This window comes from Fundulus heteroclitus, chromosome 22 (genome assembly GCF_011125445.2).
Source record: "Fundulus heteroclitus isolate FHET01 chromosome 22, MU-UCD_Fhet_4.1, whole genome shotgun sequence".
NCBI lineage: Eukaryota > Metazoa > Chordata > Actinopteri > Cyprinodontiformes > Fundulidae > Fundulus > Fundulus heteroclitus.
In genome coordinates, this window is record NC_046382.1 from 20,138,499 (window position 1) to 20,162,450 (window position 23,952).

General features: G+C 37.9%; 1 protein-coding gene across 1 annotated transcript in view; it reads right to left on the reverse strand.

Moving 5' to 3' along the window:
* The window catches only part of hcrtr2 (hypocretin (orexin) receptor 2), a 55,466-nt gene that overhangs the window by 3,646 nt on the left and 27,868 nt on the right, over window positions 1-23,952 (reverse strand). The window contains exons 2-4 of the mRNA XM_036126862.1: window positions 13,215-13,393; window positions 4,031-4,274; window positions 3,202-3,317 (exon numbers count right to left, since the gene is read on the reverse strand). Of these exons, the coding sequence (XP_035982755.1) occupies window positions 3,202-3,317; window positions 4,031-4,274; window positions 13,215-13,393 (539 nt within the window). The remainder of the gene's footprint in view (window positions 1-3,201; window positions 3,318-4,030; window positions 4,275-13,214; window positions 13,394-23,952) is intronic.

Genomic DNA, 23,952 nt, shown 5'->3' on the forward strand with positions numbered 1-23,952 from the left:
TGAAACTGGCTAAGTTTTCATATCCATGATAACCTCAGCCCAGCAAAAAAAAAAAGTTATATTGACTTTTAAATGTCTCTTTTTTGCCAATGTAATCTACACCATCTAGCTTTCCCTGATGAGTGCCTTTATAAAAATGTAAATCCTCTCTCTCAGCTTTATTAAAAGGTCTGATAACACTAAAGGGTATAAAGTGAAAAGTTAAAGCCACAGCCTACAAAGGATTTTCATTTAAAACTTTTTTACTGTAATCAAGTGAAAAATAATAATTACTGTGGTTAATTTTGATACAATAAAATCTAAAAAGATTCCAGAACCCTGTTGGTTTCTTTTTATATTTAATCTTGTATGACTCTCTAACAAAATACACCAACAGCCATTTTATTCGGTACAACTCTTCAATAACCATTAACCATAAATAACAAATCCACCATATGGCAGCAACGTAATGCATTTAGGCATCTAGACATGAGGCAACTTGCTGAAGTCCGAAGTGACCATCACACTGGGGAACAAATAGGATTTACGTTACTGTGAACATGCCAATGTTGTTGGCTGGTCTAAGTATTGACCAGCTGCTCTACTGGGATTTAAACAAACAGCCTTATCTCTGGGTTACAGCGGATGGACCAAGAAACAGAAATCATCCAGTGATTGGCAATTAAGTGGCAGACAATGCCTTGGGTTGAATGTGAATGACGACTCCAACTTGCATATCTCCCTGATCCCTAACAAAGACATATTTCACAAACAACTATGCACACTCTCAGATCATTTAGAGGCTTCTATCAACCTCATGTGTGTGTTTGGTGTACCTGGACAGAACCTACACATCAACAGGAAGACCACACTAATTCCTCAGAGAGTAGTTTGAACCAAGTATCAACGTAAAACAACGGTGCTAACAAATACACTAGTGCTCCAAGAACAGTCATGGAAAGATAAAAACAACAAACACATATTCAGTAAGACACATTGTAATCAAAAATTAAAACATGATATGAAAGATTAATCAGTATATAGCACAATGTTGAATAATGCCCGTTAACACTGATTTTGTGGCCAGGTCAGTGTCTAAATGTGAATGGTGAACAGAGCTAGCAAGAGTTTAGGTTGAAAAACTCATTTTCAGAATTCAAATAAGATAGTTGTGATTTGCACACTAACATCGTCACAAACGAAATTCATTCATCCATTTTGCTATCAATTAATACATTTTAAATATACAATATACATCTTTAAGAAAATATAGATTGTAAAAAAAAATTATTCTTTTGTAAATTTGCAGTGTTTTTACAAGAGAGAAAAAAATCGTTAAATTTGTACAAATATGCATGTAATTGTTCATCAAACTGACAGCCAGGGAAAATAATCTGTCACTGTGGCGGCTGGTTTTTGCAAATAGTGCTCTGTATTGATAACCTGAAGGTTAAAGTCTAAGCAGTTTGTGTCCAGAGTATGTGAGGTCAGTAGAGATGTTAGCTGCTCTTTTCCCATGATCAGACCCAAGGCGGGAGTGGGAGTCATTTTCAGCCCTGGAGTTTCATGCCTCAGACCAGCCCACTTAAGATAATGACCTCTTTATAATTTATTTCATATTTCGTCCTATTTCCTTTCACTTGTGGGCTTCGTTTATTTGCTATCTTACTTTTAATGATAAAAAATATACATAACGGGTTACTGATATTGTTTGGGTATAGAAAACAGTTGTTCACAACAGCTCATCTGTTTCTTCCATATTAAGAGAAGCAATCCCCTTATCACTACTAGCTCTGTATCTGACACTAAATCACATATAAATATCAGGGCATCGTTATTGATGGCTCCCTCACTTTTAAAACCCATGTGGAAAATCTTGTAAAAAGGCTGAAATTAAAGTTGGGTTTTTATTTTGGAAACAAGTTGTGTTTTTCATATGCTGCTAAAAAGCAGTTTGTAACTCAACTTTTATGTCTGTGTTGGACTATGGAGATCTTTTGTTTGTGATTGCTTCGTCACAATGTCTTAGGACTCTCTTATCTGAGGTTCTTCACAGAATGCTAAATGTCAACACACCATTGTGATTTATATTCACGGTGGGATGGCCAGGTGTGGCAGCTCGAAGGAATTCCCATTGGTTTACTTTTATTTACAAGGCATCACCAGGACTTCTGCCAGCATATATCTGTCTTTCAATCTCACTTAGAAATGTTGAATGGTATAATTTTGCTCACACACTTTGCTGTTTATTTCTGTCTGCTTTTGCTTGGACTGTGCTGGGCAACAAGGCTTTTTGTTCACTCGCCCTCCTCCTAGAACTTGCTTCATGAAACGTTGAAATTAGCTGAACTTATGGACAACCTTGTGCTCAAACATGATGTTTATGATGGGCATTCCATGCCTTGCACAGAAGTTCAACAAAAAAATGACTAAATGTCTGCTGTAATTCTGTGACATCTGTACACCAACCTATGTTTATCTAAAAGCAAATTCTACTTCCTCTCCTTTCGCTCAGGAGTTCCATGCTGCTGTCGACTCAAAACAGCTGGAAGTGCCGAGTATATAGTTTGCAGTCTAGGGTTTTCTCAGCAAGCAAAGGTTTTGGTTAAGCAGACGTCAAACTTTTTGAGCAAGAAGCAGGTGTTCAGCCATTTTGTTAGTCAGGGAGTGGACATTGGCCAGGTGGATTGAGGGCAAGGATGTGCAGGGTTTCCTTTGCCAAAGTTTCACAAGCAAGTCTGCCTGTTTACCTCCTCTCTGGTAAATCCTTTAGAGAACCAGTGTGCTGTCAACCAAGAGCTCAATGAAGTTTACATTGTCTGATGTTTAGGTAATCTGTCTTCTCAAAGTGACCACAGAACGGTGACAGACAGTAGAATAAACAAACAAAAACATGCAAAGTACAAGAGAGTGAAGTACAGAGGCTGCCATCTGCTTCGCCATTTTGGAGGTCTTCTCTAGGGTGAATTGAGGTTATTAACACAACCCTTGAACCTTCAATCGTTGCCAAACTGCTTACCAAAATGTACAGTATTTTAAAGAGTCACTGACGAATGATGAGGTTCAGCTACCTAAAGTTTGCCCCAACAACAGATAGAGATGGTCAAGGAGGAATCTGGGAGTTTTACAATGCAGGTCAAAAGTCAATGTTTTTGTTAAAGTCACTTTATATGTTTCAGGCTTGTGAGGAATAGATGGTTTTAAATGTTTTGAAACACGCACCTGTTGGCACCACAGCTTGTGAAAAATCTGAATATAAGCCAACACCATCAGACATAATGGAGCAAAGTATGTGACGATGAAGAAGCCAGTGTGGTAGACTTTTGGGTAGATCTCAGCTGTGAAAACAAAAACACACAAAGCGATAAAATAATCAGAAACATTGTTCTAATAGATCAATTACATTGGGCTGCTGAACAATTATGGCCAAAACCAATTTAATAAAAGGCGTTTGGACAGCAGAGGTGGTCAGATTGTGGTGCATATATAAGCCATTGTGTTAAGAATAATTTCCAACTCTGTGTTCTATTGTTAGAGTACAATAATAAAAACTTCAAAGTAATTAAATATTAACTGAATTTGATATGGACTTTGAAATGTTAGTCCAGGAAAAAAAAAACTTTCTGTTTATGGAGCCATCAGTAATTTCTTGCTCTTTTATAGAAACATGAAACAAGAGGTTTCTGGTGTATAAATACAATGCTTTCCTGCAGTCACTTTAGCAGATAATTGGTTTAAAAGCCTTTCTTTCTTTGAGGGCAGTAATTATAGAAGAAGGGTGACTAGATCACCCTAAGACCTTTGAAAGCCACCCTTTGTTCCTTTTTTTCTGAACTCTGCTCAAAGCTATCACGGTACAAACACTACAGCACTTTGCTGCATATATTCCTTCCTGCTCTGGTGTGTCTAGGCCCAATTTCATCATAACAACAAATCAAAATACACTTGATCTTTATTTGATTTACTGAATTATTGTGTCACATTTTAAGCAACAAGTGAGGTGGTGAGAAAATATTCTACATCTTCCCTGGAGAAAGAAACAACAACTTACCTCCCCAGTGTTCATCACAAACTGTGAACAGGCTGGTCTTGTTTGTGAGTTCAGGCAGCAGGCTGCTGCACTCCATCACGATGGCCTGCGGTATCATGATGACGCAGGACACCACCCAGATGGCAATAATGCTTTTGCGAGCCCTCTTTGCCGTGCTCTTGAACATAAGCGGGTGACAGATAGCGTACCAACGGTCTTGAGCAATACAGCTCAGGGTCAGAACTGATACAGAAACAGAGATAGTCTGTGAAAAAAATGAAATAAAAATATGTTGGTAATTCAAACGTCGTACATGTCATGCACTTAAAATATAAAGACAACAAATTATACCGTTTTGCTTGAAATCACAATACAGAAACTGGATTAGGATATTAACAAATGTATATTTAACTGTAACTGGCAGTTTCGTACAACCCAAAAACTACTGTTAAGTTGTTCTCTCTAACAAATTTCCAACACAGCAATGCTTTTTGCCAGTTTTGGTCTTACATACAGTAAATGGTCATTGCAGCCTTGCATGATTGGAATTAAGATTTCCACACAACATCCATATCATTTCTGCCCAGAACACTTCATTTGTTTAGGGTTTTAATTCACTTGAGGTCATCCAATTTAGCAGATGATTACTTAACAATTATCTTGTTATTATTCAAAATATCAAAACTGACAGATACCCTCTGTTAAATATTTTTAAAATGAAATTTGGTATTATATATACCCCACTAAAATATAAATATATGTTTGAAGAAAGCTTTTAGTAATGAATTATAAAAGGTTTTTTTCTTTTCCATTTCTGAATGAATGAAAGCAGTACTGCTTTTAATTTGAAGAGTCATCAGTGTTAAACCTTGCGCTTAAACTGTATCCTCCTTATTGTAACTTTAAATTACAATATATATGTTGTAGAGACATTTCCTCTCCTTAATTTAATTTTTTTGCAAGATTATTACAAAACCATGTGATAAATCTGCACATAAAAGCATTGTTGTCAAATCTGAACAATGCACCTTGTGCATAAAAATGTAAATAATTTTTGAGGTGAATAGGAGAAAATATAGAATTTTTAAATAATGTAAGAAAGTGCATTGTTTTTGACAACCAAGAAGTGTCTTATTTAGGTATCTTTACAGCAAGAGAACAAGATGCTGGATGTAAGTTAAGTTTATTTTGTTTTGAAGTTACCCAAAATCATTTAGTACAGAGATCAATTTGAGTGAACCGCCCAAATAGTCATTACTTTGATGCTATAGTAGACAGGTTGCCATGTGCTAAGAGTCCAGGGTCCACATACATCCCGGCTAATACATGCAGAGAATGTATTAGCCTCAACTCAGAGGCAACAACATTAATAATTTAGTGAAATTATCTATGCTTACCTTACTTCTAATTACATGAAATAAGAATTGGGTGTGAGAACTGAAGTACGTAACTCTAGTCTTTAGTGTTTAAGAGTCCTCATCCCTGAAGTCAATGGCTTTTTTTTTCCCTTTTTGAGGACAAATTGTAATTGAAAATAATTAATATTGAAAGCTCTAAACAGAAACCATCAGTGAACAGTTCCAAAGTGAAAGAAGCAATTTGGTTTTGACTGATGGATTGTTGTGACCAAACAATGTGGTAAGAAACACCAGAGAGCCTTTGAATTTTATTCTTTGGCTTTTAACACTGCATAGTTGTGTGGTTCTCTGTGTCCTTTTTAGTTTATTTATTTATTTATTTATTGTTATGTACAGCACATTGGAAATGTTTGTTGTTGTTAAATGTGCTATATAAATAAAGTGGATTGGATTGGATTATTGAATCACATCTTCTTTTCTCTTTCAGAAATCAACACTGAAAATGGCCCATGGTGTTTCATCTAAATATATTTAGAGGCCCAACGCAATTGATATAAATCAAAGTTTCCATTTCTACTAGTGTTTTACCATGTTTTGCTGGTATCTATTTTTCTGTGTTCCTTGAAATATCTGGTACCGTCCCTCAGTGTCTCAGCTCCTTGTACAACCTACAGCTGTCTCTCGTCTTCCCATTAACTTACTTGGACGCATTCTAGTAATGAAGTGCCCCGGCTTAAGTGGTTCCTGATTTTCTTAGTCAGTATCAGCGCACCTATTGGCACCACCACCCTTGTGTGATGGTTTATTTTGTTCATTTACAATTAAAATAAGCTATCAGCATGCATATCCAGTTCCTTATCTCAATGTTTGGGTCCTAAATAATCATACTCAGTATTCTTCCCATCTTCCTATGCACACAGAGATATTATGCCTATGTGAATCCCAGGATGCACATAGGTAGAAACATTTGAGGATGGAAGTTTCACCAAAGAACAGGTCTGAGTTCGCTTTACCAGGATTAAGTCAGTCTGACATTGAGCAAGGAGGTATCAACAGTTGTCTTCTCTATCCCTTTTCCTGTCTGCCTGATGGAGGAAACACTGCTCTTTCCACTATCTAAATTGCACACCTGCTTTGGTGGGTAAGGCACTTAGGAGAATGCCAATCTGCAAAACTGGACAGATCCAGGGCTTCTTGGACTGGAACCAACAGAGTTTGAAGGTGCACTTCTGCAATTTGCACTGACCTCTAGGCAGTATGAATTCAAATGAGTTTGTTCAAAACAGTGGTAGCAGGATTTTGAAAAGTAGGATCAATTCTGAGGGAAATACATGTTACGATTGTAGATGCATACTCAAGCCCCTTATTTTCAAAGACTCAAATAAGATATTTAGTAGCAAGCACAGCAAAGAACACCAGAAAAGACAAAGAATATTTGACTGTAAAAAAAAATACCAGATTTTTTTTTTCCGTTTGATCCTTTTCATTCAATAAATTAATTAATAAAACACACTTTGAATGGGTTTATTGAGGAATTTGATTTGAAGTTGAATCAGAATTTTAGTTTCAAGCAAGAAAATTGAATGTTAAGTGGAGTTGTGATCAGATGTTGATTGTTCAATATAGATATATTGTGTATAAAATGTGTTTATACACAATCTCCATTAAATTTTCACTTAACTGCCACTCCAGTCTCCTCACTCAGTCTTCTCCAGGCTTAGTCAATTCTGGACTTGTCTGGGGTACTAATAATTGGTTGAGTCATACAACTCAGGCTGACCGCAGAACATCACAATCAGTTCTTCTTCCATGCTGAATGAAAACATGCTTCGTCTCTGCTGCAGTCGCTAACTCCAAGTCACAGCCCCATCTAGTTCCTCAATGGTCGCAGCACGACAAGACACAAAAGTTCAGCTTTTCAACTCCAGCAACTGTCGCTTCACATCCATCGCAGGTGTCGTGTCACTCTGGCTTTGATTTAGTTGACAAAATTATGAGTTTTGTGTCGCTACAATTGCCTCTTTAGCTTTGCGTGGTGTCGCTTTTCGTAGCTTCGCTCCTGTGAGGCACCTGTGCATCCCCATCATGTAAATCTGTTGCTCGGCCTGACACATTGAATTCAATGCGAACGCACCTTTAACCTAAGACTCCTAGGTTGGAGTTTTTATGCTATGCTAGGAGCTCTCTTAGAGGACTCTGAGAATCTTTGTGAATATGAGCACAGATAGCTAAGGAGGTTTAAAGATAAATGACGCTATTCTGGACAAGCTGAAGGCGATTTCTGCTTGATTGGGTGACACAGACGAAGAGAGTATTACAATAATCGAGTCTGAAGCTAATGAAAGGATGAATGGCCTTCTCCGGATCAGGGTGATTTAAAAAAGGCTTAGTGTTGGCCAAAAGATGCAACAAAAGATGTGACTGAATCATAGTTTGTCCCTGACCACAGAGTCAGTTTGATTTTTACATCTACTATTTCAAATTACTACCCCCGAATTTTAAACAGTGTTCTTGAGATTAAAATTCAAAGCACTGAGATCTGAAGTGGTGTTGAAACCGAATACAAAACATTCAGTCTATTGTTTCTTAAAAAAACAAAAAAATTAAGTCATGCCCAAATGTTAGGGTCAGAGTTGATGGTGGACAAAATTTAGAAAATCACATCACAGTAGTTGTCAATCCATGTTTTTTTTTCTAATTTGAGGCAGCTGAGTAAACCCAATTCTCACTTAGCTGCACTTTAAAACAGTAATCCACATGTTGGTTATCACTAGGTTGGATTACTGCTATACTCTTTATATAGAAATTAGTGATTCATGTTTCTCTCAGCTTCAGAGGAAACAGAATGCTGTTGCACACAAAGGTTTGACCAGATTTACCTGTAAATATTCGGATTTGTTTTATAATTCTTTTATTCACTTTTAAAGCTCTTAATGGCCTTTCCCTGTGCTATCTGTACACCCCCTCATTCCCTTTAAGTAAGCTTATCCGCTGCTCCTAAGTGTGCCGAAGACAGGGCATAAGCTCAGAGGAGAACATGCAGTGTCATGACTGACGGGTTGTTGGCAGGACCAAAGTGCAGAAAAGAGGGACACAGTGCCATAATGAATAGTGGTAGCTTTAATAATTAATTGAAACTTAATTGAAACTTCTTTTTATGGTGACAACAACAGGGTGCCCAACAGAATTCAGCAGAGAACCAAGGAACAACGGGAGCTTAAATAACGGGGAAAAGAGGTGAGTGACATGAGGGACAATGAGCTGACGCAGGTGAACTGAATGAGTGGGACACAAGGTGGCACACAGGAAGGAATCACAGGAAAAAAAAAACAGAATAACTAACACAAACACCCAAGAATCACGACAGGCAACTAATTAATTTTGGAATGACCTTCCTCTGGGACACCAGACAAGCTTCTTCCCTACCTGTTTTGAATCCCTTCTTTTCTTGGTATATTTTTGTTTTATATGTTCTTTCTGATTGAATCTATGACTGTTTTATTATTTTTAATACAGAGCTGTTTTAATTATTTTCAGGTCATTGATTTTATTATGTTTATCATTGTATCAGGCAACTACTGCTCCATTTATTCTGTGTACAGCACTTTGGTCCTGTGGGTGATTAAAGTCCTAAATAAATACAGCTGGTGTATTGTGATAAAAGTACAGGGTTGATTTGTGTTGCAAATAACGTTAACAATATAGTGTTAGGCAGGATAAAGTGAAAAGGGTTACGAAAGACATAAACTGTGTTTTTTCTTTATATATTTTATAATGAGGGATGATGGTAAGGTGGATCTGGGAATGACTGAAATCAAATCGGTAGTGTAAATACTGAGGCGTGTGACTGTTGGCACAGGTGAGTGTGAATTACAATTATTATTACTACATTAGTGTAACAATGCTGTGAAGGGGATCAGAGGCAGAGGGACCAACACTGTTGAACACTACAAGGTAACACAGGGGAAATGATTGCTAAAAATGGACACAAGGAGACATGGGCACATGTAACGTAACACGAGGAAGCAGAAGAGACAGAAAACTTATAACAAATCTCTCTGGAATAACTCAAAGCATGTAGGTAGCAACACAGAATCCAGACATATTAAACATTTAGTCAAATCCTAAAAAGAGTCTTGTCAAAAGCTACAAAAATAATCAAAGTCCACTTATTGTCTAGCTTGCAACTAATGTTGTCTTGCATTAAGTTATTTCTATGGGTTGGCTGTTTTCTATTCTCTGCTCGGCTCCACTCCATCAATTGGAATGAGCTTTGCCTTGGACTCTTCCTTTACCCCTGATTACATCCACTATTTCCACCTGTTCCGCACCTTTAAATACCAGACATCCACAGCCATTCTATGCCAGATTGTCTTTAAGTCTTGAGTGAGTTGCTTTCCAGCATTAGTGTGCATCCCTGGTTCTGATTAGTTTTTCTTGTGTTGGATTCCCTGCATGCCTTGCCCTCACTGAATATCTCATCGGCCTTCTGTATCTGGACCCGACTTTGATTGTTTTGACCATGATTCTAGCTTAGCACTTAGTTCCTGTCTGCCTTCTCCTGCCTGCCAACCTGTGTATGACCCTAGCTCGCCTCTCGGACCTGCTCTCTGCTTCCAAACTATTCAGCCCGTCATCTCCTGCTGTAAGCAGCCTGCGCCGCTATGGTGATTTTCCTGCCTGCATCTGGTTTTGTTTCAGTTCCTTTATTTATTTATTTTAAATAATAAACCTTTAAAACGCAACATTGTGTCCGGTTAGAATTTCGGGTTCTCTGAAAGTGGATTACAAAAGTGCAATCATTTAGGTGTGATCTTATTCCTATATAAAAGTTTTGACTTCTAAGACCAATTAACCGCAGTATAAGCACCCAGTGTAATGCTGAGAAGTAAAAACAAGTCATTGGAAAACCTTTATTTGCAAAGGAGAGATCATCTTTTACTGAATGGAATTTAATGTTGAAATAGCTGATAAAAAAGCAATGAAAGAAAGCTGCTGGCCGTAGACCTAAAACTAACTGAATTCATTTTTCTTTAAAACAATAAACCATTCCCAGCACCACTCACTGTGACTGTAGCTCCTCTGAGCATCGATTTATGCAGCCAAACATAGAGTGGGTTTCCAGCAGCCCCTTGAACTGTTTTCAGAAAATATACTTGGTTTGCAGGCCCCCCCAGTTTAGCCTTTGCAGCTTCTGTTTACATCAAATTCAACTGATGTGTGAACAGGTAAGATTATTTTACCCAAAACAATCAGCTACAAACAGCTTTTTTACTGCCTTTTAAATAAAAGTTGTTGTTGTTTTTTTTAATTTTCAGAGCATCCTTTATTTTCTGAGCAAATCCCGCATGGTTCAGTAACAGGCATAAGAAGCTGCATTTAAATACTGTAGCTGGAAGGCAAATAGGTCAGACAGAAACAAAGAACCTAATTTATTTTGGTTTTGGTTGCTCCAGGTCTTATGCATTTTAAGAGGACTTGATAGGCACCGTCAAGGTAATGCAGCCCTTTAAAACCATTAGGCAGCACAGCATGAGAAACATATGGAAATGTCACATAAGGTTTATTACTCAATTGAACCCTCTTGGGTTCCTAAAAGCAGCAGGAGGCAAGAGGGATAGCAACAATAACTACGAAGACCTTTAAAATAGCTTCTAATTCCGTTACACATACTGTATATCTATAATTGAGCTCTTCCAGCAAAATGAAATGGCTTAGTGCTGTATATATAGATTTTCAATGACATTCTCGGTTATAGTTTGAAGCATTTGCTCACACAAGTTTTCATAAACTACAGACTCGTCGTCATATGTATAAATAGAAAAGAATAAAATAATGCAACAAAATTAATCCATCCATCCATCCATCCATTTTCCAAACCGCTTCTCCCTCATGGGGTTGCTGGTGCCTATCTCCAGCGTTCACTGGGCGAGAGGCGGGGTACACCCTGGACAGGTCGCCAGTCTGTCGCAGGGCAACACAGAGAGACAAACAGGACAAACAACCATTCACACACACCTAAGGACAATTTGGAGAAGCCAATTAACCTAACAGTCATGTTTTTGGACTGTGGGAGGAAGCCGGAGTACCCGGAGAGAACCCACACATGCACAGGGAGAACATGCAAACTCCATGCAGAAAGGCCCAGTGGTGTACTCGAACCCAGGACCTTCTTGCTGCAAGGCAACAGTGCTACCCACTGCGCCACTGTGCAGCCCAACTGTGCAGCCCAACAAAATTAATCAGTTCAATAAATTATTATGTCACATAAAAAGTCTGCGAATGAATAAAAAAATGATTGATTCAAGGAACGGGCAGTTGGACATTTTTAAACTACACTGTAATAGAAAAGTTGTTTATTTTTCAAAGCCAAGTTGTTATTTCAGTGATTAATTTTAATACTTCAACTGTTTATTTCAGCTAAACTTTAAGATGACTCACTGCTTATGAAAACACAGAATTTAGTTTTTCAAAGAAAAAAAACAAGTATTGCATAACATCTTTTAAAACATGACTTTCCTAAATACATTTTGATGGCCTTGTTATGTGAGTCAGGCTTTCCTACCACACTTCTACATTCAACCAATGAATTAATCCCATTTCATTTTGTGGTGGCCTTTTGAAACACTCCTTGTGAATCTAACCCAAATTTTAAAATGGGCATCTCCTCACAATCCTCTCCAAGGCCCCGTTCAGAAAGCTGGGTTAGTGGAGACTGAGAGTAAGTTCCTGCATATCCTGGCTTTTCTGTTTCAGAAAGCTCTGAAGCCTTCACCCCGAGTTTAATTATGACAACAAATTGATCCATCGAAACAGCCCTGCTACCAAGCAGAGTTGTTTGGACAAACTCTGAGTTTTTCCCTACTTCTAAGCTGAGATCTGGTGCATTGAAGTGTCTGAAAAGGCATGTTGTTTTCCTGGAGGCGCCTGTATGCTGGACCGCAAATCCACAAAAATCTCTGTTGGGAGAGGCTGATCAGGCCACAATTAAATGTCTTATCATTTCTGGATAAGAGTTAAACATCTGGATCCAACTGGACCTTTCCTGATTAAACTGTATTTTCATACTTCCTCTTGAGTTGCTGCTACTTCCCTTTTATGGCTGTTTGGTTACAGCGAGAATACAGGTTTAAATCTCGTATATCACTCGTGCATTGACTTTATCAGCAATTATCTGCCGCTAACTTGCTTTTTTCTGCAGCAACAGCATTGTTTCTTTTTGTTAGTTATGATTTAATATTCTCCATATGCCTTAATTAAAGATTTATAATTCTACTTGCGGGAAATGGGCACTTTGAGGCTTCTTATTTCCTGTCGCTGCCATGGTGAAACTCGTTGTCTGCGTTCCACTTAGGAGGGCTTCTTTCATGCTCGTGCTCGTGCTTAACTCAGGGTTGATTGGACATCGAGTTTACTTTACCTGATTAGATACCATCTGTTTGTTACCCAAAAACGCTGAGTATGACAGCGTGAAGTAGAACTACTCAGAGTAGCTGCTTTCTACTCAGGGTAGATTGGCCATTCTTTCAGAATTGGGAACCATGTTGTGGTTATACCCGTGGCTTACACAGGATTTTCCACCACATTTTCTCACTTTCACCCAATTTCCTACTTATATCTTTAAACATAACACTCTGAGCAGTTAGCCAATTGTATATTATTGGAAAGTTGAGTGGAAGGCAAAAGTGAAGTGCAGGAACCTTATGACCATAACTTAATAATTTGCTGTTTAAGGTGTGTAAAGCACTTTAGCCAACTGAGTTGTATTTTCAAGTTCCATATAAAGAAAGTTTTTTCATATGGAAATAAATTACGTTTTTGATGGTTATTTTATTACAATCTCTTACCTGTAGATAGGGGACGACTTTGCAAAGAGTCTCGCCGAAAAACCAAGTTTCTGTGATGTCGACCACAAGACTCGCAGGCAGACAAATGATGGTGACCAGCACATCCGCCAGGGAAAGGTTTACTATGAAGTAGTTGGTCACTGTGCGCATGTGACGATTTTTCCACACTGCAAAACAAACTGAGAAGGATGCACCATCAAAGATGATTCAAGACCTCAATCACACAACTCAAACATTTGTAGACGGCATGCTGACAGGTAAAGAGTTTGACTTAAAATGTAACTGCATTTCTACTTACATAGATGCAAAACATTAATTAATAAAAAATGAATATGCTTCTCAAATGATACAAACTATGTGAGGTATGTTGACAAATTTGTTGGGAAACTCAAAAATATCTGCACATAATTTGTGTTTATTTGTATTTGTTTTAAATTTATAAAACAACCAAGTTTAAAAAGACAATATAAATACTCAGAAAGCATATTTTATAAGTTATCTTTGAGACACTAAGAATGACAGACTATAATGTTCACCCTCCTTTTTGCAAGTACTTTCATGTAGTGCACAGAAGATAAAACATGTGAGTTAAAAGAATCTGCGTTTTAATGGGTAAACACACAGCAGCTGAGGTGAGAACAATAAAGAAACCCGAAGCAAAGAAACAGTCGGGGAGAAAGTGGCCACGCTGTGGATAGTCTTCCTTTCATAACATTTAACATTTCAGCTTCATTCTGCTGCACTTTACAGGCACAACGAATGAAATGGTTACTGGTCAAAGAGTATTAAGTGCTAATTGCTGCTGTAATTAGGACCCTATAACCGTGCAAGGATGACTTTTAATGATGTTTATGTCCTCACACCATGCAGAAGGAATTACATGTAAGTCCAGTGACTCCAGCTGAGACAAACTGCCTAGCAAATAATCAAAGGTAAATGAACTTTAAGCCTGATATTTGCACTCCTAATAATACAGTGTTTTGTCTCTTGCACTTGTTGCAAGCTTTTTCCTTGGAGTACCATTATAGCAGCAAATGTTCTCCTTATACTCGACACAACAGTCAAAATAATCACTCAAGGCTTCATGCCTAGAGCAGCTTGATGAGCGTCATTATTATTTCCTCACCATAGACAGCAGATAAAGTAACAGCCTTTGGACCTTAAACAAATATGCAGCACTCTGAACTTTAATTAACATATTTTGAAGCCAATTGAAACCGCTTGCAGTTGGCCGGATGTATTGTGTGTTCATGGTCCTGACAGTAAAGATGTCCGCTATTCAACTGAATATTGTTTGTGTTATTTTCTTTGAAATTTGTATTTTATGTCACAGAACATTAATTTAAACATTTTGCAACTATATAGTAGGTTAATTTGTTTAATCAAAGGGATTTGTATAATGAAGCCTTTGGAGCATCTCCTCCAGTCATTCGACCACTTCCTACAGTCTGAAAATGTTTTAGTTTTGTTAATTATTTTTACATCTTAAAGAAACACTTGCCTTCGGCTCTGTATTGTTTCAGTCCAACTTACCTTTTGCACAAATTTAGATTTGTCTCAACATAATTTGTTAGTCAAACAGTTTTCAACCACAGAGAAGAACGGTAAGATAATCTAAATCTCCTTTGGCATTTAGTGAGTTAGAAACTTAATATGAAAGATAAAATACAATAAAAGCACCTTGAACCACTTTGCAGTACTGAGATGGAGGCTGCAGGCTGCTCTGACCTTCAGCTCTAGCAGCAGCAACCTGTCGCACTCTTTGTTGTATTGAAACTTGTCATTCTTCAAAGAAACGCTATTCTAGGGATCCTTTTGTTGTGACTGAACCCGACTGGAAACTATTTAAGTAAGTTTTTAGTCTATAGCCAAGACAGACAAAATTGTCAAACTAAGCAAGGTTATCTACAGGGATGGATCTCCCTGTTTAGTTAACATGTCACCGTGTGAAGGACACAATGAAAAACTTAACTAATGTTAATGTGTTGTGTATTGGTAAATAAACTGACCTGAATAAAATAGAACTGCTGACGACCTCTCGTTAGCTGTTGCTTTGACATTTGCATTCACAAGGAGCACGTACACAGAAAATAAAGAACCTTATTCTTTTATTTAGTTTTTGTTGGGCTGGTGGCTATATATTTTTTTGTCTTTTTTCCCCCATTTTATAATAGATTCATGTTATAATTATTCAGAAGCAGAAATTATATTATTTCATTATTAAATTATATATTAATATAAAGTAATGTAACTTCAATTCCAGCTTAATTTATTCAGATAACATCATAAATAGTGGTAATTATATATATATATATATATATATATATATATATATATATATATATATATATATATATATATATATATATATGAATGCTGGAATGCATTGAATGCTGGAGATAGTCACCAGTACCCCTCGTGATGGAAAATGGGTGTATATATATAATATATATATATATATATATATATATATATATATATATATAGATAGATAGATAGATAGATAGATAGATAGATAGATAGATAGATAGATAGATAGATAGATACCGCTGATGCATATATTAATGTAATGTAATATTAGGCAGAAAAGGCAGTCTGTGTGCATGCAGGAAAGTAAACATGTGAGTAAAAGGAACACTAATATAATTTTCACTCCAATTTGCACTTTCTGGAAACTGGAAATACATTTTTCATTGTAGTTAGTTATTTTCTTGACATATGAAGAAAAAATGCTTAGATTGCACCTGTAATTTATTTCAATTGTATGACATTATGTCATAACTTCGTATTACTCTAAATTCACATCAATTATGTTTGCTCGGATCCACGTTTAGGCTTGCTGACATTTAAGAAATGACATATTAAAACTTTTGATCAAATCAAAACAACTAAATCCCTCTGATATAGTTCAATGGATTCAAATAACCATATTTCCATACGATACACAAAAAATATAGGAAATATGTACAAATCATAGGTTGTTGAAGTGGGTATGAATTAAGCCCATGTCAAAAATCATAGGACGTGTGATCCTGTGGATGGAAAAATGACAGCTTGGCTCCTAAAGCCATGAGCCCGCTCATCGGTTCCACCCTCCCTAGTTTCCTCTATCCGCTGGGGTCATTGCTTGTGTATTTTCTGTGCAGAATTGGGAATGTTTAGACGGTGAGTTGTTTTTTTTTATGTCTCATGGCTAAGCTGCAGCCTGGTCTAGCAAGGTGCAAGAGTGGGTAGCCAGTCACAATCGGAGTGAGAGTCGGGACAGTTTAGGGCTGAAGCTGCAGCTGGGCTGTGGATGCGATTACTTTTATTCTCTGCTCTGATTCTCAATAAAGTGCTGGAACTTGATCAGTTCACCATTTCCTTTTATTCAGTAAGTGACTGGGGTATCAGATATCATTATTTCCCACAACAGATCCACATTAAACCTGCAGGATACGACACCTTTTTGTTCCTGAAACAGTCAGGTAAGAAGTGACCAAAAAAGTATTAATACCCAAGAAGCACCCAGTGGAGCTGCTGCTTCAAGTAGTAGTACCACTAGCAGCAGCAGCAGCAGCAGCAGCACTAATAATAATAATAATAATAATAATAATAATAATAATAATAATAATAATAATAATAATAATAATGTAGTGCAAAAAAGAAAACAGAAGCATTTAAAGAGGGTTGTAATGAAAAACTCTTCATATACAAAATAAATTACACACTGATCACGTTTAATGAGTCCACATTAATTAAAAGATAAAACAAAAAAGCTTGTTGTTTGGTTAAGCATTCAGAGTGCAGAATAAGGACTGCTGGGCTGCAAATGTCTGGTATTAACAGACATTTGTTGGGGCTTTTGGAAACATTTATTCATTTCATTTTGCCCTTGGATCTGTTTTACTTGGCCCAGTCACAAAGGAAATATCATCCAACAACTATTTAGCTAGTAAATGTTAAAGATTTTTTAAAACAATCAGTTTACAAAAGGTTTCAAATAGAAACACAGCCCCACCAGACAATAAAAACAACTAGCAAAGTTTAGCTGATAGGACAATAGCAGCTGCTTGTTAACAAAACTGCACATGAAGGAAAAGCTACAAAGACGGACACTTTCTAAAATTGTTGAACAATGGGACTAAAGAAATTGGCCTAGTTCAAAAAACGGTGACTCCCTCCAGGTGTAATGGAGACTACACCCAGGCCTCTGCTCCATGTTAGTAACATCTTGGGTCGTTTAGGTGCAGGCATTTTTTGTGCATATTTCAGAAGAACCGTTTTCTTGTCTTTTGACAGCTTTCTAGCAGCTGAAAACTTAAAAAGAGTTCTATTTTGGAAATACGGACAGAAAACCAGCTAATTTTATGTAGACGGGGTAGTAATAACTGTGTGACCGGAGGGCATTTCACAACTGTGTGAGTTGATTTCTAATCCATTCAAAAATTATCAGGGCTGCCACAACATGTCGATGTCATGGATGATTGTTTGTCACACAGCTGAAGATGATATACAAATATTGTGACAACATCCTCATCCTGAGGACCCTCGCTGACCTCTAGAATCAAGCTAATGTAATTTCGCAACACATTTTAAATGAGTTCAGGACCTGTGGTGTTAGCTGTTTTAGTTGTAAAAGAGATAATAAAAAAATGTTGTATCATAAAATTCCATATTCTGTCCATGTCAAAATTCAGCTTTGTCTGTTATGGTTCATGTCAGTCTGCTCTGACACCTCTGTTTAAGCTCTCTCCAGTTTTCAACTCTCTGCCAGATTTTTCAAAGCTTCCGGCTGCCACTGTTTTGTCTTGCCCTTGATTGATCTCCTTGTTACCGTCACATTTCTGCATCCCTGGCTCTCCTGCCTGGCCTTGACCTTGTCAGACTGCGAACCGGCATCCTAGTTTTGCCAAACCCTTGGATAAGTAATCTGATTTCGGTCTCTCCATGTATGACCCTTCCCTTCCTCCTGGTTGACACTCTGGATTCATTATTGATATTCTCTGACATCTGTGTACAGAATCAAGCCTGCCCAAGGCTGTGTTTCCACGTTATCTATTGTGTGTTTATTGCCCCGGCTTGGCATTCACTTCTCTCTGGAGTGTTCAGGCTGAAGAGGAACTGTCTGGAGATGGAGACAGTCACATTTTTTTTGGATACCTAGAATAGACTGGTCTCTGGAGGAGCATTATGTCTGGATCGAACCCCTCATATAGATCCTTAAAAGGTTAGTGGCTGAGTCTTTTGAGATTCACAGACTCTTTAGCAGGCACTAAGTGTCCTCTCACCTTACAGAGTTTCCAGTTTGCTCCTGCAAAAGTTTCCTGACTCCCACCATTTTCATACTTACAATAAATCTTGCAACCTGTGCTCTGTGTCTGGCTGAATTTTCAGGTCCTTTGTCTGGTTTAATACATTCTCCCTGTGTTATATTTCTGTGGACCTTCATTGGCCCCATCTGCAGGGCTACTATTCGCTATATTCTCTTTGCATGAGAAATTATTCAAATAGCTATCCAGCCTCCTGTTCAGAAATTCAAAAATAAAACACAATTATTTACAACATATTTTTTTTGCCAGAGAGAGCTTTATGTAATAACTTTGCCGCCGTTTTGTGATAACGTTGAACTTTTTTTACTTTCACTCTCTATAGTTGAATGCAAATATCGGTACTTTTTACTTACATTCTCAAAACAGCCGTGTTACTTCCATCTTGAATGAAATGACTTGAAGTTGTAATAAAAAAAGAGGGAAGATGAACCACGTGAAGTGAAGGCATCTAGTGGGAGCGCCGTTTGGGTCACAAAAGATTAACAGCGACAGGGATGAAGCTGATGAACTGGAAAACATTTCAGACGACTGAACAGGTCAGGAGAAGCAAACCATTCCCCATAAGTGGCCTTCTTTCAGACAACTCTGATGTTGTAAGCTCCAAGAATGTTTTGTTTTGTGCTAACCTAAAAACCACAATCTTCTACCACTTAAGAATTCTCAGGCAAATCACAATGAATGTGTATTGTTAGGGCACATTGTGAGCAACAGAAAAGTGTATTACGTGTGCCTAGAACATACTTAGTAGAGTTAAGGCGTTTAGTATTGTTGAAGATTCAAACACTTTTGTACTTGGGTGGGCTAGATTTCAGAACCTGTCCTTTTTTACTTTAGTAAAGGAGTTAAGTCAGTATTCTCACTTTGACAGTCTTTATTTACACAACTATCATACTAACTAAGCAAAGAGTATAAGTACTTGTGCCACCTTTAGTTATGATGTGAACTCTGAACAGTGTGCAGAATTGATTTAAGGATAGAATCGTGGCCTGCAAAGAAGTGTCCGAAAATCTAGTCAAACTATTTAATATCCCTCAACCTGTTATCTTTATGTCATATCTAGGTATTCAGTTGTGGTTTTCATTTATTTTTAAGCATTCCTCTAAGTTCTAACAGGGCTTGTCATACTTTGCTATATTTGTCAGTCAGGTTTTGTCATATATAATGTCTCTGTTCACATCTGTTAAGCGTTTTCTATATTGGTGTGTTGTTTTAGGTTTAGCTTACTAGCTTTATTTTTCATGTTCTTTACTTTTAAACCTAGTCCTCACATAGCCGGATATCTGGGAAATCGAATATTTTGGCAGTTAGGCCTTTCATCCCAGCGTAAACTCTGTTTTGCATCTCTAAAAACAAATAATGCTCAAACATCCGGCCAAAGTGGAGCTTTCTAACATCTCAGTTTTTGAGCCTGTGTGTATTGCCTCGGTATCAAGAGTCAAGAGGGTTTTTATTATCACCACGTGTTACCATGGCTAAATTTCTCGTTAGCTACTCCAGTTCAAATTACACATAATGAAAACAAACTAACAAACAAACAGGCAATGAACAATGGTTACAGAGTTTTTTTTTGTAGCGTTCAGGAGAGTCACAAGATAAGAGATAATGAGGTAGTAAGGTGCTTATTATACAGTAATGATTTGATGCTTCGTTTACAGCAATGTGCATTTAGATATCAAACTTATCTAAAATGTAAAAGTATACATGGCCTGTTATAAACATTACTGTTGGTGCAGATGCTTGTTTGTTTTTACAGGCACAGGTGCTCTAATACTTTAAAGGTGGAGAAGGCAATTTTCCAGAAATGTGAGTGAGAAACACCTAAGTCCCTTTCTGAATACCTGTACATGCGCAAGACCTTACCTGTCTTACCTGCTCTTATACGGCTCGTTCGGCAGCTCGGTGCTGGAGCATAAATGCAGGGCTCAGTCAGCTGGAGGACGCCAGAGCGTTAACCGTTGTGGTACACCTTAGTGGCCACTGTCTCCCATGGCAGTTAACTTTCTCCCAGCATTAACTCCTCTCTCCTGTCTCTCACAGGTTGCCTCACGCCTAGAATCCCTCTTCCGGCATTCCCTCGAGTACTGACGTGTCAAGTCAAGCCCTTGGATTCTCTCTGTTCTGATCCGGCTCTGGAACCACCTCTCATGGCCCCTTGGTGTTACCAAGCCGGACAGAGAACTCCTCTGAATTTTCCCTTGTTCCTCCAGCTGCTCACTGCTTCCTGCTCCGCCTTAGTCCCATCTACATGTTCACCTGTCGCTCAGTCACCTAGTACCATCTTAGAGAAGAGCTTCACTGAATCCGTCCTCCTGCTCCACTTCCCCCGGCTAGGTTTTCAGTAAGCGCACCTCACATTTCGGCTGGTCTCCCTCCTCTGCCCAGTTTAACCTGTCCCCTCTCTTCCACAGAGTATCAGTCCCGGTTTCCCATTACGGTTGGCCGCTCACTCTGTGATCCTCCCTCTCTGTGAACCTCCGTGCCTGAAATAAACATCCTAAACTGCTTTCTGCCTCCCGATTGTGTTCTGCATGTGGGCCAAACACTTAAAAACCATGACACCTATGCGTTTAGTCTGTTTATAATGACAGTCAGTGGTGTGTTTGTGTGGATGAAAGCTTTTCTAAAAACGATCCTGTGTGTACAATATTATTTAAAAAAAAACAATGTGGGGGACATGTATATGTTTATAAAGACAGTTGTGTGTGTTCAAGGCCTTAGAGTTTTTTTTATAATACCTCTGTTAGATATTTCTCCTGTGTTTCTCATATCTCTGTTTCTGCTCTGCTCTAGTTAATTCAGCTCCCTATTTCAGACGGTCTTCCATCTCTCTCTCTGCCACAGCTGCTTCTCATTCCATCTGAATAGCTCTTCTGGTTTGCTTGCTATTTCTTCTTCCCAGCCTCAGTATTGCGTTTTTATTTCTCACCAATGGATCCTTCCTGTGCCATACCTGTTGCTTCACCATCATATTGCCAGTTCCATTCCTCTCATTCCAACCTGTTTGTTATAAAATGAACCTTCACTTCACCTCTTTGCCTCTAGTTTCACCTGCATTAGGGTTCTGGCCAAACAAACCATCTGACCCTTTAGTACAATTACACCATAACTTTTTTCTTAATCTCTGCATCTAACTGGCTTATTAAGAATCAGAAATAATGTTAAATATCCAATTGGGTCTCAAAATACAACAATTGTTTACAATTCTTGTCAGTTTTGTCTGGTTAGTTCATCGGCAATCTCTGTTTCTGGTCTCTTGTAAGTAACCAAGTTACTCGCTCCTTGAACTTTTTATACAGCATGCTGACTTTCCCTGCAGGGCTTGCTTGAGTTGCAAACAACACAATAACAAACCATTTCAAGTCCAGTGTGACCTTGAACCTGGCATTGCTGTGACAGGTGAGCAAAGTTTATTTCAAGAAATGAGAGAAATCCCTGACAGATGGAGTCAAGGGTTTCATCTATATTGCAAGCTATTGGCAGCAAGGGTATAAGAGGACTGTGTGTGCATTGATTGGGTTTGACATTGTGTGACAAAAAGAGAGAGAAAAAAATATATGTGAGCTGGAAATATGTTATTTATACCAGATGGAAGGCTGCCTCACATGTTGGCTGTACTACAGCATTTTTTATTAATGCTACCCAACCCTCTCAAGGAACAACAATATTATAGCGTTACCTTCTTAAACAATCCAAATGTTTTATTTTACAAGAAACGCTCATTAACAAATTTTCATAAGGCATACAGACCTGAAAAGTGATGACGAAGATGGATTTAGTTCATTGATTTGCCAGTGATGAATTGCCACTGTAACTCTGTTGACCACATCCACACAGTAAACTAGGGCAACAATGCAAAATAACAATGCAAAATGAAAAAAATTAATGCATTAAAACTAAGTGCCAATTGTGATAAGTCCTGTGGAAGTGATATGTTTCAAGATGTTGAACAAATTAGCTTTCGTTTTAGTTCCAAGGTAAGTAATATGGACATTTACTCCGATTTCATGCAATTGTAACTTTATTTCATTTTATTATTTAATTTCTTTTGTCTTATTGACTATGTTCAAGCTTGTAGCTCATGATGGTTTTATTTATTAAATAACATTAACATATGTTAGTTGAGAACACAGAGAACTACAGTCAAGAACAGCTACAGAGGACTGACACAGTCCCATTTCAAGCATACTGACCGCCAGAGGTGGTGCTTCAAGCACTAAATCATGGTTACACATGCGAATAACGAGAATTAATGACAGTCACCTGTAACCTACCGGTGTGAGTCTATATAGTCACATCACACGGTGGCTCAGTCCCATTGTTCTTCTCGTGCACAGGGGCATTGAGTACAGGTGTGGTTGTATGAAGTTGGTAGCTTCTGTGTCCCCATTGTTTTTCTCCTTGCTTACTTCTGGTAGCCTGGCATTTTCTGCCGAGCTGAGTACCTTGTTTGATTGTTGCGACTTATTTCACTCACCGGTGGAAAGCTATATGGGCTCCCTTATCCCTTACTCTGCTATATTTCCCTACTAATCTCCAATGTTGTATTATTTGCCGTTATTTCCACTTTTAACTTTATATTCTCGTCTGTTTTTTTTTCCTTTTTAAAGTAGCCAAATTTGGCCTGACATTATGTTGTCTGGTTTCCTCCAATTTAAGCCGGTTTGCTGTAGCAATGACCCAGATAACAGAAATTGCACAAACTTTTGTGTTCACATATGAGATAGTTTTTGGTAGTTCGGCAAGAACTACAAGTCAAGAGCATCAAACTAATGTTAACCGCCGTCTACAGAGAGCCGCTCCACATCTATATGTCTACATTTAATACAGGTTGTTGCACATAAAATATGTGTTTCACAAATGATTTTAGAGCTGACAATCAGCCTGCTAGCGGATTGTTGCTCTGAGGGTTGAGTGAAATATAAAAGGATTGTGCTATCCTGTCAAGAAGCTGAATTTTTTTTCAAAGGTTTATAACTTTCTAGAAGATCTGTGGAAATAAACTTTACTTACTAACAGTTTACTTAATAATTTACAGCTACAGCCTATTTGCCATAAATTTTTCATGGAAAAGGAGAACTGATAACATTTTGTAGGTAGCATATGTAGTGATATAATGTGCTTATTTTTGCATAGAGTCAGTAGAGAATCAAAAGGCAAGGAGACAAGACACACGACTTCCTTTAAAAAAGAAGCAAATCAGACACAAATCAAAACGTGTTCCACTCTGGTATCAGCAGCCCTGATTGGTCCCAGGATGGGAATGTCAGACACAAGCCAGCCAACCATCGCCAGGTCAGAGTTTCTACAGAAACAGTCGTCGCCCAGTTCAGTAGTTGCCTTAAATTTTACATTATTTTGAATGTTTGCTGCTAATATGTGTTTCTGATAAAATTGTGGTTTTATTCAGAAAATACTTTTTATTTAAT